Source organism: Oncorhynchus mykiss, chromosome 4, assembly GCF_013265735.2.
Source record: "Oncorhynchus mykiss isolate Arlee chromosome 4, USDA_OmykA_1.1, whole genome shotgun sequence".
Lineage (NCBI taxonomy): Eukaryota > Metazoa > Chordata > Actinopteri > Salmoniformes > Salmonidae > Oncorhynchus > Oncorhynchus mykiss.
This window is the reverse complement of record NC_048568.1, coordinates 28689417-28705000: the sequence shown is the minus strand read 5'-3', so window position 1 is coordinate 28705000 and position 15584 is coordinate 28689417. Positions and strand designations below refer to the sequence as shown.

At 43.3% G+C, this 15584-nt stretch overlaps 1 protein-coding gene across 5 annotated transcripts in view; it reads right to left on the bottom strand.

The window, feature by feature from the left end:
• LOC110521072 (1-phosphatidylinositol 4,5-bisphosphate phosphodiesterase beta-1) overlaps positions 1–5934 on the bottom strand; it is a 235687-nt gene extending 229753 nt beyond the window's left edge. For all 5 annotated transcript variants that reach the window (XM_036976055.1, XM_036976056.1, XM_036976057.1 and 2 more), the window contains exon 1: positions 5586–5934. In XM_036976055.1, coding sequence (XP_036831950.1) covers positions 5586–5684 — 99 coding nt within the window. In that variant the 5' untranslated portion in view covers positions 5685–5934. The remainder of the gene's footprint in view (positions 1–5585) is intronic.
• Between the last annotated feature and the right edge of the window lie 9650 nt (positions 5935–15584).

The following is a 15584-nucleotide window of genomic DNA, read 5'->3' as shown; positions in this document are numbered from 1 at the left end:
GTATAGATCTATGACTGTATGGTATAGATCTACAACTGTATGGTATAGATCTATGACTGTATGGTATAGGTCTACGACTGTATGGTATAGATCTATGACTGTATGGTTTAGACCTACGACTGTATGGTATAGACCTACGACTGTATGGTAAAGTTCTACGACTGTATGGTATAGATCTACGACTGTATGGTATAGATCTATGACTGTATGGTATAGACCTACGACTGTATGGTATAGGTCTACGACTGTATGGTATAGATCTATGACTGTATGGTATAGAGCTACGACTGTATGGTATAGGTCTATGACTGTATGGTATAGATCTATGACTGTATGGTATAGATCTACGACTGTATGGTATAGGTCTACGACTGTATGGTATAGATCTATGACTGTATGGTATAGATCTACGACTGTATGGTATAGATCTACGACTGTATGGTATAGGTCTACGACTGTATGGTATAGGTCTACGACTGTATGGTATAGATCTATGACTGTATGGTATAGATCTACGACTGTATGGTATAGATCTACGACTGTATGGTATAGATCTACGACTGTATGGTATAGATCTACGACTGTATGGTATAGCTCTACGACTGTATGGTATAGACCTACGACTGTATGATATAGGTCTATGACTGTATGTTGTTCATTATGTTGAAGGATGTGTTCTATGACATCATGTTATAGTGCAGATTATATGCAGGTAACTGCCAAAATATAGGAAACACGTGTAAATTAGGGATACAAAATATATTGAAAGCAGGTGCTTCCTCACTGTTGTGGTTCCTAAGACAATTAAGCAATTAATCTGGATCTGGGAAACTGGCCCTAGATGTCTAGTATTTATCATACTGTATGTCTAGGATCTATAGCTGTCTGACTGGGGGCAGCTCTGTTGAGGTGACAGATCATCACTGGCCTCTGGTCATCTTTAACAGCGTAAACCAGCCAGACAGAGCTGAAATGGTGGTACCTGATGTACACACTGACCCCTCTGACCAGAACTGACTGCTATCGTATCGATCCTACTCTATTACAGAAAGCAGACGGACGGACGGACAGAGGGAGGGAGGTGGGGAGGGAGGGAGAGAGATGGAAGAGATGGAAAGAATGAATGTGAGAGACACATAGGCAGATAGCAAAAGTGATAAACAAAGAGGGACCTGGAAGAGACAGACAGACAGACAGACAGAACAAGAAAACATCCATTTGCAAGATGCTAAAAGTGGTTTGTGAGAGAATTTTAAGCACTTGCTATGGTGACGTTTGCTATGGCAACAACGATTCGTTGTGACTCTGTAACAGATTCAAGAAAGATTGATTTGGTCAACTTACACACCTGAAGAACATGCCATGACTCATGACAAATCAGAGGGAAGATGCACTATATCAAGTCCTGGTATATAGAGTTAATGACAAAAATGAGATATTAAGACTTTATTTTTATTTTTTTTATTTCACCTTTATTCAACCAGGTAGGCCAGTTGAGAACAAGTTCTCATTTACAACTGCGACCAGGCCAAGATAAAGCATATCAGTGTGAACAGACAACAGAGTTACACATGGAGTAAATAATTAACAAGTCAGTAACACAGTAGAAAAAAGGCGAGTCTATATACATTGTGTGCAAAAGGCATGAGGAGGTAGGCGAATAATTACAATTTTGCAGATTAACAACACTGGAGTGATAAATGGTCAGATGGTCATGTACAGGTAGAGATATTGGTGTGCAAAAGAGCAGAAAAGTAAATAAATAAAAACAGTATGGGGATGAGGTAGGTAAAAATGGGTGGGCTGTTTACCGATAGATCTATGACTGTATGGCAATGGTTGTAGTGTTTGTCACCGGTTGAAAAAAACGACCTTCCCATTAGTCCTAAACTTCACGGAGGATTGATGGATTATGTTGCAACATCAGGCTGAGAGAGTTAAAGATGGCTGGTGGCCATTGACAATCTGCTTAATGATGTGAAAACAGCCATTTTCACAAGCCTGGTGGAACAAGCCTGATCGCTGCGTTCATCATTCTACTTCACATGGTTCCACCAGGCTGCGTTTTGGCCATCTTCTCCTCTTCTTCATGTACCAACTCTCCCTGGCCACAGCTACACACACATGAAGTCATTATGACTTCCTCAGAGGCTATCATTGGGGGAGGGGGGGGGGGGTGACTCACTGACTCTCACTCCCTGGGTCTGCATTCACACACATCTCAGAGGATAGACTAGTCTTAAGAGCTATAAGGTTTTCTCAATTTCTTTGCGACAAAATCTTACACCAGGGAAGGAAATCGCCATCATTACAAGGAGTTTTTCCAATTTAGGAGTAATTGTGATCGTTAAGAGGTTTTGTCTCAGCTCTCCTTTGAGTGAATGGACAAAGGGAAGCAGGCAGACAGAGTTGCGACAGCCTCCGTGGACTGTGGATCCACCCCTCACAGTGGTGTTCCCTACCATTAGCCATAGCCTAAAAATAGGGATTGTTCTGATTGTTTAGCTTCTGCATTATAACAATGTCTGGGTGATTAGCAGTACAGACAGATGGAGTTTACGAAGTAAAATGGTCTTCAAACCCACAGAAAGGATTTGGTATGAGAAATACTTGATAAAATCTCTTTCCTGCTTCCTCTCTTCTTCTCTGTCTTTCTTTCCCTCCCTTCCCTCTCTCCCCTCTCCCAGCCTTCCTTCTACCCTCCCTCCCCTCTCCCTCTCTCCCCTCTCCCCTCTCCCACCCTTCCTTCTACCCTCCCTTCCCTCTCCCTCTCTCCCCTCTCCCACCCTTCCCTCTACCCTCCCTTCCCTCTCCCTCTCTCCTTCTTCCTTTCTCCTTGCTCTACAACACTTGTGTCAGACAGTGTACATATGTAGGATCTTAATTTGATCTATATTGTCACAGCAAAATAAACCTGAACCATTTGTCCCTAACGTTGTTTGATCTGTGATCAGGCTATTAGCTGGCCAACAGAAAGCTACATGAAAAGTATGGTACTGTTGATATAACTGTGTGATAGGACAATTCTCAGCAACAAAAGATTGATCAAATTAAGATCCTACATCTGTAATACAATAACTGCATTCTGGCCACTCCATGCCATCTCCACCATGCTGAGAGGATTTTGTTTCCATCTCGGCTCAATATCGTACCAATCACTCCACTCTCCTTGCTCCACTGTTTGGTCATGTATGGTCAAGGTTCCCCATTGTTACCATGACACTTATTTTCTGACATCCAGCTGAGACAGGGGAAAGGTTTTGATTTCGAACTTACTGGATGATCTATATCTGTCTGCCTCTGTCTCTCTATATCCCTTCTGTCTCTTCTATCCCCTCTGACTCTCTCTCTCCCCTCTGTCTCTCTCACTCCCCTCTGACTCTCTCTCTCCCCTCTGTCTCTCTCGCTCCCCTCTGACTCTCTCTCTCCCCTCTGACTCTCTCTCTCCCCTCTGTCTCTCTCGCTCCCCTCTGACTCTCTATCCCCTCTGTCTCTCTCTCTCCCCTCTGTCTCTCTCTCTATCCCCTCTGTATCTCTCTCTATCCCCTCTGTCTCTCTATCCCCTCTCTCTCTCCCCTGTGTCTCTCCCTACCCTCTGTCTCTCTATATGCATGTGTGTGTGTGTCAGGAAAGACTTGGTGGGCTGTGGGGTCTGGAAAGTGGCCATGGAAGAGGTCCCCACCCTAATCCGAAAACTACAAAAACACGGCTAGCACACGATAACAAATCAACATGGGGAAACACACACACCTCACACCCCTCACAACATACCACCATATACAGACGGAGAAAGGAGCGAGATAGAGAGAGAGAGGGAGACAGAGAGACAGGGGAGAGAGGAGAGAGGGAGGGGAGAGAGACAGAGACAGGAGAGACGGGAGAGAGAGGAGAGAGAGACTGAGAGACAGGAGAGACAGGAGAGAGAGGAGAGAGAGACTGAGGGGGACTGAGAGAGAGGAGAGACAGGAGAGACAGACAGGAGAGACAGGAGAGAGAGACAGGAGAGAGAGGAGAGAGATACAGAGAGACAGGAGAGACAGGAGAGAGAGGAGAGAGCGACTGAGAGACAGGAGAGAGAGACAGGAGAGACAGGAGAGAGAGGAGAGAGAGGAGAGAGAGACAGAGAGACAGGAGAGAGAGAAGAGAGAGACAGGAGAGACAGGAGAGAGAGACAGAGAGACAGGAGAGAGAGACAGAGAGAGACAGAAATGAGAGAGAGACAGGAAAGAGAGACAGAGGGAGACAGGAGAGAGAGGAGAGAGATACAGGAGAGACAGAGAGAGGAGAGAGAGACAGAGAGAGACAGGAGAGAGAGGAGAGACAGGAGAGAGAGGGAAGACAGGAGAGACAGGAGAGAAAGGAGAGAGAGACAGAGAGACAGGAAAGAGAGACAGAGGGAGACAGGAGAGAGAGGAGAGAGATACATTTTTAATTGCTATTAAAGACTCATTAATGTGTATGTATAAAAAAGGTAGTTGCGCATTAGACTGACACTGTGACGATGTTTGATTCCTATCAAAATATCGGAATACACTGTCATCGCTTGTTTGCGCTGCTCTGCTACAACGACAATGATAACACCGCAGTATCAGTCAACAGTTCCGCTATAGCAATCACCATCACACAGTTGGCAGGTGCACACAGTGGCATTTCCAACGCAGATTCCACCAAATACTCCGTTGTTAATTGGCTACTTGACAATTGTATGTTATTTATTTAGGCTCCCTAGGCGAAAAAAAAACTTTTTTCTTTTCACATGTCCATGCTGTGTGGAAAATAAAACAAGTTGTTTTAGCTGTGAGAAATATCTATGAGAAACGCTTTGCAGTAAGTAGCCTTCTTTTAATGTAGGCTAATCTTACCCAGAGACGATAGGCTTCTAGCAGAGCCGTGCTAAACAGCGGTGCGCAATACATTTTAATCAAGGTCATTTAGCTGCTACTGACTGGCGTGGGTATTGGGTATTACAATAGAGACTGGTGATAGGCTACCAGTATACAACTCATTCAACCCGAAGTTTATAACGTTCAGTTGTATAGTTTTGTAGAGATTCAGGTGGATCTGTATACCGTTTTGAAACGATTATGGATTCAATATCACACTATTGTGTCAGCTTTCTCTGTTACACGGTTAATTCAAGGCAATGAGCAATCTGAAAAGGCACGCACGCACGCGCACGGATTGCGCACACATACAGAAACATACATGCACGCACACAATGAAATGTAAACCAAACATTCGAATTAACTGTGTTGTTTCCACGTTTTAGATTGTCACACAACTATAGCGCTTTCATATCACCAGCCAAAAGGCTATAACCGAGGTAAAACGATAGTTTACTATTCCCTTAAACAGCCAGTTGAGACTGTTGCACTGTGGCAAATGCATAACACATGCGTTACAGTGCCGTGGTAAATGCATAACACATGCGTTACAGTGCCGTGGCAAATGCATAACGCATGCGTTACAGTGCCGTGGCAAATGCATAACACATGCGTTACAGTGCCGTGGTAAATGTGTAACAAACATTGGCTACACAAAGGACAGTGACAAACCCGTCCACTCTGACAACAAAAAATACTTACATCATCCCATTTCATAAATTTGTTGCCCTTTCTCAGACTCTCACTCACAAACACGGGCTTGAGCTGCAGCGCGTGAACTCCTGGCTGAGCTCCGGCCATTGACTCATCTACTCTCCTCAACCGACAGCAGAAGAAACGGTTTTATTTCCTTCGCCCTTTCTCTCCCTTTCGCCTTCTTTCCTAAACGAAATCACCCTTCTGCTGAGAAGAACTGTAGGCTGACCAAAACCCCACTAGTGTTGGTAGTATCTAATCCCCATGGGTTAGCGGGTCTTTGCTTTGAAGCTCCAGGCGCAGCGGAGGGACCGAGTGAAGTCCGCTGGTGACGAGAGGGAGAGAGAGAGACTGAATGGAGTGTCTGCACTCCCATTTAAAAACAGTTAATGCGGGGGACGAGTTCAGTGGCTCTATGTGATCTAGCGCCTCCCTGCGCTCAAGGCATCTTGGATAGTAGGCAACACACACACACACACACACACACACACACACACACACACACACACAAAACTAGAGACCGAGAGAGCACTGTTACACAAGTGAGATAAGTGGCCAAATTGACCACAAGCACTCTTGGATGTGTGATGATGTTGACTGACAGTTGGAAGGATAATTATTGTAAACAATATGTAACAGATGTTTTTACTCACAGATTATTTTATGGACAAGATGTTGGACCTCCTCTAGTTCCACTGTCACCTGACTGAACTGAACTGAACATAGAACATAGTGCATGATGCTTTTCCATGGGAAACAAGGATAGGGATTGTTTCAGATGAAGAATGTGCTACAGATGTGTTGTGTCTATGTCATCAGCACACAACTGATCACAACTTCAGATGACTCAGAAGACAATTATCTCCAATTCTATATTATTATTTATACCTTGAAGTGTTGTCCCTCTCTCCTTGATTTGATTGGAGAAGACATTTCCCATCTCTCTGATGGTGACAGTCAATGACTGGTCCTCCTCCATCACTCTACCCACTCACGCTGCAAGTACTTCTTAAGAGAACTGCAGAGAAGAAAACAACTTCTGAGAGGGCTGAACTGTCAGTCATAGTCACAGTCACAGAGACTTGGGTCAAAAGCTTTTTTGAGTTTTGACTTTGTTGTCAGAAAGAAGGGTCCTTCTGGGTATCAAAACGCCCACACCATTTCCTAAAATGTCCTAAAAGTAATGTACCAATATTCATACTGACATTTTCCTCTTGGTGATCAGTGGACACTCCAGCTATCAAACATGTCAAACTCGCCAAAACTTTGACTGACAGATTTCATGTCTGTGTGAAATGGAAGTGGTGCTGGCTTCTTGTCCCACGTCAATAATGATTGATTACTCCTGACACACACACCTCTGGGACTAGTGTGTGTGTGTGTGTGTGTGTGTGTGTGTGTGTGTGTGTGTGTGTGTGCATCTTTCAAAAGGCTATTTTGTTAACAGCAGCACTGCGGGCAAACGAACATGGATTTGAAGTCAGTTGTGTGTCCTTTCAATGACCCACAGCCTCATGTCTGATGTAAAACTATATTACACACCAAACAAAGAAACTACATTGCACTCAGCTTACTAAAACACAGATCTACCATAAACATCAACCACTTATAGCGATCAGAAACCATATAGCAAAAGATCTCTACTATTGTAAATAGTTCACTTTTAAGAGTCCATCTGTTAGAAGAATCAAATCGCCAAGGGTGGATGCAATTATATTAAGAACAGTGCGCTATATGGCTTTCTTGTAGTATAATGAAACAAGAAGGCCCGCTGGGGTGTGGTATATGGCCAATATACCACAGCAAATGGCTGTTCTTAGAAACAAAAACGAAACCCCTGAGGAGCCTTATTGCTATTATGAACTGGTTACCAACCTAATTAGAGCAGTAAAAATAAAGATTTTGTCAGAGCCATGGTATACGGTCTGAGATACCACGGCCACTTTATTATAATCATTTTGGGGGTGCTTATATTTGTCCTATTACACACAAGTGTTTCTTGGATATCCCAACTCCCCCAGAGACACCTTCAGGGAGTGGGTTCAAGGCCAAGGTCAACATTGTACAGCACTCCTGGAGTAAGTAGGGTTGAGTGTCTTGCTCAAGGGCACAGCAACAGATGTTTCACCTTGTCAGCTCCGGTATTCAAAATGGTGACCTTTCAGTTACTGGCCCATCGCTCCAACGACTAGGCTAGCTCGTATTGCTCTCTTCTACCATAACTTTCTAACACAAAAATGGTGTGCTAACATTTATCTGAATAGCACAGTAGTACACTCCACACCACACACAAGGTTGCACCAGAGGGCAGGGATCATCAAGCACTAGATTCAGCTGCACACCACATTTTTCTGGAGTGGATGGTCAGGGGGCTAGAAAAGTATTTAAAAAACAAGTTTTAGATTGCAATTTGACCTCAATAAGTCCAAACAGATATAACATTTGATGAAAACATAATGCAAACCTTTCTTACATTTGAAAACATGATGCGAACCTTGCTTACATTTGTGTACGATCACATACAGTGCCTTCAGAAAGTATTCATACCCCTTGACTTATTCCACATTTTGATGTGTTACAGCCTGAATTAAAAAAGGATTCAATTGACTTGTTTTTCTCACTCATCTACACACTCATCTACACACTCATCTACACACAATACCCAATAAGGACAAAGTGAAAACATGCTTTTTTATTTTTAGCAAATTTCAGGAAAAGGAAATACAGAGAGATCTCATTTACATAAGTATCACACCCCTGAGTCAATACTTTGTAGAAGTACCTTTGGCAGAGATTACAGCTGTGAGTCTTTCTGGGTAAGACTCTAAGAGCTTTCCACACCTGGATTGTGTAACATTTGTCAAAATTGTTGTTGATCATTGCTAGACAACCATTTTCAGATCATAGATTTTCAAGCAGATTTAAGTCAAAACTGTAACTCGGCCATTCAGGAACATTCACTGTCTTCTTGGTAAGCAACTCCAGTTTAGATTTGGCCTTGTGTTTTAGGTTATTGTCCTGCTGAAAGGTGAATTCATCTCCATGTGTCTGGTGGAAAACTGACCGAACCGGGTTTTCCTCTAGGATTTTGCCTGTGCTTAGCTACAGTTGAAGTTGGAAGTTTACATACACTTAGGTTGGAAAACTCGTTTTTCAACCACTCCACAAATTTCTTGTTAACAAACTATATAGTTTTTTGCCTCATTTGAGTTGCTGAGGGAAACTTATAATCTTCCCAGAAGTAACTTTTTCAGATATATACAAATTAGAGACTATGTTAGAAAACACCTCCCAACATTTGGGAATGCTAAACCTTCCATGTTTGACGGATGCATAGAAACGTGTCCCTCAGACAAACTGATATCTCGTCTATATGATGCTTTTCAATCTCTTAGCACACCTTCTACAGATGCCATTAAGGCAAAATGGGAGGAAGAACTAGGGACTGACATTGCGGTGGCAGCCTGGGAAGAGAGCTTGGAGTACATCCACACATGCTGCATTAATTCCAGACATCGTCTCATACAATTCAAGGTATTACGCAGATTACACTATTCCAAAACTAAACTGCATAGGATATTTCCTGATACATCCCCTATGTGTGAGAAATGTCAGGTTGCGCAGGGTACAATACTCCACTGCTGTGCCCTGCGCTCTAGCTTGTATGGTTATTGGTGTGGAATTTTTCGGAGACTTCAATAGACCCAGACCCGCTTCTGATATTCCTGGGAGTGTCTGATTCCCTAAACGGATTAACCAACCCCCCAAAAACAACTCATCTCTTACAGTCTCATTTCGGCAAAATAATGTATATTGTTGTTTTGGAAAAGGAGGGAAGCGCACTCTACCAAATTATGGCTCAGCGAATTGGCAAAAACTGTACACTTAGAAATAATTAGATATATTCTGAACAATTAATTATCAACATTTGATCAAAACTGGCAGACTTTGCTCTCCTACTTGGACGAGTCGGCGCTGTGGATTTGTACATTTGAAGGTAATATTTTAATCTACCTTTGGACAGCATGTGCTGTCCCCGCCACTGAGCAGTTGGGGGGGGGGGGGGGGGGGGGGGGGGGGGGGGGGGAATAAGGGGGTGATATCTACCCTCTTTTTTTCTACATGTCCTTGTTTGTATGTCTTGTTTTGTAATATTTGTTTTGTACCCAGAACTCTGGGTCTTGTTGTTCCTGTCTGCTCTTTTATGTTTAGATAAGAATTGTATACCTGTCTTCTTGTGTGTGTTCAATAAAACATATTTGAACGAACAAACTATAGTTTTGGCAAGTCGGTTAGGACATCTACTTTGTGCATGACACAAGTCATTTTTCCAACAATTGTTTACAGACATTATTTCACTTATAATTCACTGTATCACAATTCCAGTGGGTCAGAAGTTTACATACACTAAGTTGACTGTGTCTTTAAACAGCTTGGAAAATTCCAGAAAATAATGTGATGGTTTTAGAAGATTCTGATAGGCTAATTGACATCCTTTGAGTCAATTGGAGGTGTACCTGTGGATGTATTTCAAGGCCTACCTTCAAACTCAGTGCCTCTTTGCTTGACATAATGGGAAAATCAAAAGAAATCAGCCAAGACCTCAGAAAAAAAAGTGTAGACCTCCACAAGTCTGGTTCATCCTTGGGAGCAATTTCCAAATGCCTGAAGGTACCACCTTCATCTGTACAAACAATAATATGCAAGTATAAACACCATGGGACCACGCAGCCGTCATTACACTCATGAAGGAGACGTGTTCTGTCTCCTAGAGATGAACATACTTTGGTGTGAAAAGTGCTAATAAATCCCAGAACAACAGCAAAGGACCTTGTGAACAGGTACAAAAGTATCTATATACAAGTAAAACAAGTCCTATAACGACATAACCTGAAAGGCCGCTCAGCAAGGAAGAAGCCACTGCTCCAAAACCGCCATAAAAAAAGCCAGACTACAGTTTGCAACTGCACATGTGGCAAAGATCGTACTTTTTGGAGAAATGTCCTCTGGTCTGATGAAACAATTATTGAACTGATTGGCCATAATGATCATCGTTACTTTTGGAGGAAAAAGGGGGAGGCTTGCAAGCTGAAGAACACCATCCCAACCGTGAAGCACGTGGGTGGCAGCATCTTGTTGTGGGTGTGCTTTGCTGCAGGAGGGACTGGTGCACTTCACAAAATAGATGGCATTATGAGGTAGGAAAATTATGTGGATATATTGAAGCAACATCTCAAGACATCAGTCAGGAAGTTAAAACTTGGTCGCAAATGGGTCTTCCAAATGGAAAATGACCCCAAGCATACTTCCAAAGTTGTGGCAAAATGGCTTAAGGACAACAAAGTCAAGGTATTGGAGTGGCCATCACAAATCCCTGTCCTCAATACTATAGAAACTTTGTGGGCAGAACTGAAAAAGCATGTGCGAGAAAGTATCCCTACAAACCTGACTAGTTACACCAGCTCTGTCAGGTGGAATGGGACAAAATTCACCTAACTTATTGTGGGAAGCTTGTGGAAGGCTACCTGAAACATTTGACCCAAGTTAAACAATTTAAAGGCAATGCTACCAAATACTAATTGAGTGTATGTAAACTTCTGACCCACTGGGAATGTGACGAAAGAAATAAATCTATTATTCTATTATTCTGACATTTCACATTCTTAAAATAAAGTGGTGCTCCAAACTGACCAATGGCAGGGAATTTTAACTATGGAATTGTGAAAAACTGAGTTCAAATGTATTTGGCTAAGGTGTATGTATATTTCCGACTTCAACTGTACATTCCGTTTCTTCTTTATCCTGAAAAACTCCCCAGTCCTTAACAATTACAAGCATGCCCATAACATGATGCAGCCACCACCATGCTTGAAAATATGGAGAGTGGTACTCAGTAACGTGTTGCATTGGACTTGCCCCAAAAATACACTATAAATACAGAAGTATGTGGCCACCCCTTCAAATTAGTAGATTCAGCTATTTCATCCAAAAATCTTCTGTCATCGGTTGCAACACTCACTACCGAGATCCAAACTGCCTCTGGAAGCAAATGCCAGCACAAGAACTGTTCGTTGGGAGCTTCATGAAATGGGTTTCCATGGCCGAGCAGCCACAGATCACCATGCACAATGCCAACCGTCACCACCATTGGACTCTGGAGCAGTGGAAATGCGCCTCTTTGTTCCAGTGAAGGGAAATCTTAACGCTACAGCATAAAATGACCCTCTAGACGCTCTGTGCGTCCAACTTTAACAGTTTGGGGAAGAACCTTTCCTGTTTCAGCATGACAGTGCCCCCATGCACAAAGCGAGGTCATACAGAAATTGTAGGTCGAGATTGGTGTGGAAGAACTTTTCCACATTTTTTAAGTATTACTTCAGTGCCTTGTTGCAAACAGGATGCATGTTTTGGAATAGTTTTACACTGTACAGGCTTCCTTCTTTTCACTCTGTCAATTAGATAACTATTGTGGAGTAAGTACAATGTTGATCCATTCTCAGTTTCCTCCTATTACAGCCATTAAACTCTGTAACTGTTTTAAAGTCACAATTAGCCTCATGGTGAAATCCTTGAGTTGTTTCCTTCCTCTCCGGCAACTGAGTTAGGAAGGGACACCTGTGTCTTTGTAGTGACTGTAGTGAACCAAAGTGTAATTAATAACTTCACCTTGCTCAAAGGAATATTCAATGTCTGTCTTCTTTACCCATCTACCAATAGCTGCCCTTCTTTTTGAGGCATTGGAAAACTTCCCTAGTCTATGTGGTTGAGTCTGTGTTTGAAATTCACTGCTCGACTGAGGAGTACAGAGATGAGGCAGTCATTCAAAAATCATGTTAAACACTGTTATTGCACACAGAGTGAGTCCATGCAACAAAATGAGGAAAAAGTCAAGGGGCTATATGTCTCTATTATGTGTGGTATTACATGGGAACAGATTTCCACTTGGAGCTGATTTCCTGCTGTTTTTACAGTCTTTTATTTTCAACAATGAAAAGTAACTTCGGGTGCCAAATAAAGCCACCCATGGGGCCAAGTTCGCCCTGCCTGTTGGAGAACCCTGCCATAGGGTATACCATACTACAGTATCATAGTCTAGTGAATGTAGGGGGCTAACTGGTCTGTCCACGCGCTACACTACTACCAAAGGTTATGGATTTCCAGCCCAGACTGGAGTGGCTCTAAGCTACAGGCCAACACTAACTGTGATATCAACTCAACCCAGCCAGCATAACCTTGTGTGGGTTATTACAGTAGAGGTAAAATGTAATCCTGCTATTCCTAGATTATGTTATAGTAATCTCAAAACCCAGAACCAAATCGTGTGGTATATGCAGTCTCTCACTGGAGACTAAAGTTATTGTGTCTTGATCAGTGGCGACCTGTCATCCACCTGTCTGAGCCATACCTGTTTAGCAAAACAAAACTCAATGATTTTTTATATTTTTTTTGTACCTGTTTTGTGTGTTATTTTGGCATTAACACGTGTCACATGTCAGTTTGCAAACAATGTAAAAAAAAATGTAGTTAATGAAGCCGCATACAAACATGGTCTCTTTTTTGTTTTCTTGAGGAAGGCAGCTCCAAAACGCTGGTGTTTCAGCCTAGCTCAGTGCTTTCTGTGATGGTGGGGCAAGCAAGCAGAAAATACAGACCGTATTTAATAATGTTCTCTGGTTGCGGCGTGATTGTCTCAGTGTTCTGTCCCTCATGGGGACACTACGTCACCACAAAATCTACGGGAGAGCTCAAAAATTAAAGCCCCTTGGGTGCTGCCATAGATTTACATTAGAAGTGACCATCCAAGAAGGCTCAAGGTCATTGGTCAGAGATAAAATGACGTCAAATCACGTTATATCTACCGTGGCTTTGATTGGACTGATCATGTCAACAACATACTTTCAAAATCTTAGCTAGACAAGCAGTCATCTTCATGAATCAAGTCGACAATCTGCTGGCAAATCAGTTTCGATCCTTTGTCATATGAAGAGAAATTGTAAGTTGGGAACTGAGGCCTCTTTCCAGAGCTCCGACCTGAAGATCACTGACGTCATGATTCAACATAATTATTTTTTCAAGAGTTCCCAGTTGTCTTGAAAGCATCATAAATCCAGAGAATGACAGACTTTGATGACAAAGTTTGATGACAAAATTTGCCCACAAGAAGGACCACCGCCTTTCTGCTCAAGTGGTCACAGCACAACAAGGTGAGTCCAAAAATGTCTTGTATTCTGCCGCATACATTATGTAATATCCCTGGGAGATGTGAATACTGTAGCTAAAAGTAATACTAAGTATGTTGTGTAGTAAGCTGTTAGCAGCCCATGTGTCTCCCCCTAATAATTCGGTCCCTTTCCCCCTCATAACTTAGTCTACTGTTCTGACTTGGTGGTGCACATGTAGCCTATGGCCTGTTTTAGAGAAGTGTCATCATAGAATATTGTAAGAGATTTCATTGTGAGGCTGAATGAGCTGTTGTGCTGCCAGACAAGGCTCCTCTGATAGCCAGGTGTAACAGTGGTAAGGATTCACTCTATAGTGCTGAAAAGAAAGCTCTGTTATTGGGACAGCTTTATGTGTTGGCCCTAACAGTTTGTGGGCACCGTTTGTCACCGTTCTAATGCGGTTCATGTCTGAGATCCCCAAGGATTGGAAAGCTGCCGCAGTCATCCCCCTCTTCAAAGGGGGCGACACCCTGGACCCAAACTGTTACAGACCTATATCCATCCTGCCCTGCCTATCTAAGGTCTTCGAAAGCCAAGTCAACAAACAGGACACTGACCATCTCGAATCCCACCGTACCTTCTCCGCTGTGCAATCTGGTTTCCGAGCCGGTCACGGGTGTACCTCAGCCACGCTCAAGGTACTAAACGATATATTTAACCGCCATCGATAAAAGACAGTACTGTGCAGCCGTCTTCATAGACCTTGCCAAGGCTTTCGACTCTGTCAATCACCGTATTCTTATGGCAGACTCAGTAGCCTCAGTTTTTCGGATGACTGCCTTGCCTGGTTCACCAATTACTTTGCAGACAGAGTTCAGTGTGTCAAATCGGAGGGCATGCTGTCCGGTCCTCTGGCAGTCTCTATGGGGGTGCCACAGGGTTCAATTCTCGGGCCGACTCTTTTCTCTGTATATATCAATGATGTTTCTCATGCTGCGGGCGATTCCCTGATCCACCTCTACGCAGACGACACCATTCTATATACTTCCGGCCCGTCCTTGGACACTGTGCTATCTAACCTCCAAACGAGCTTCAATGCCATACAGCACTCCTTCCGTGGCCTCCAACTGCTCTTAAACGCTAGTAAAACCAAATGCATGCTTTTCAACCGTTCGCTGCCTGCACCCGCACGCCTGACCAGCATCACCACCCTGGATGGTTCCGACCTTGAATATGTGGACATCTATAAGTACCTAGGTGTCTGGCTAGACTCTAAACTCTCCTTCCAGACCCATATCAAACATCTCCAATAGAAAATCAAATCAAGAGTCGGCTTTCTATTCCGCAACAAAGCCTCCTTCACTCACGCCGCCAAACTTACCCTAGTAAAACTGACTATCCTACCGATCCTCGACTTTGGCGATGTCATCTACAAAATTGCTTCCAACACTCTACTCAGCAAACTGGATGCAGTTTATCACAGTGCCATCCGTTTTGTCACTAAAGCACCTTATACCACCCACCACTGCGACTTGTATGCTCTAGTCGGCTGGCCCTCGCTACATATTCGTCGCCAGACCCACTGGCTCCAGGTCATCTACAAGTCCATGCTAGGTAAAGCTCCGCCTTATCTCAGTTCACTGGTTACGATGGCAACACCCATCCGTAGCACGCGCTCCAGCAGGTGTATCTCACTGATCATCCCTAAAGCCAACACCTCATTTGGCCGCCTTTCGTTCCAGTTCTCTGCTGCCTGTGACTGGAACGAATTGCAAAAATCGCTGAAGTTGGAGACTTTTATCTCCCTCACCAACTTCAAACATCTGCTATCTGAGCAGCTAAC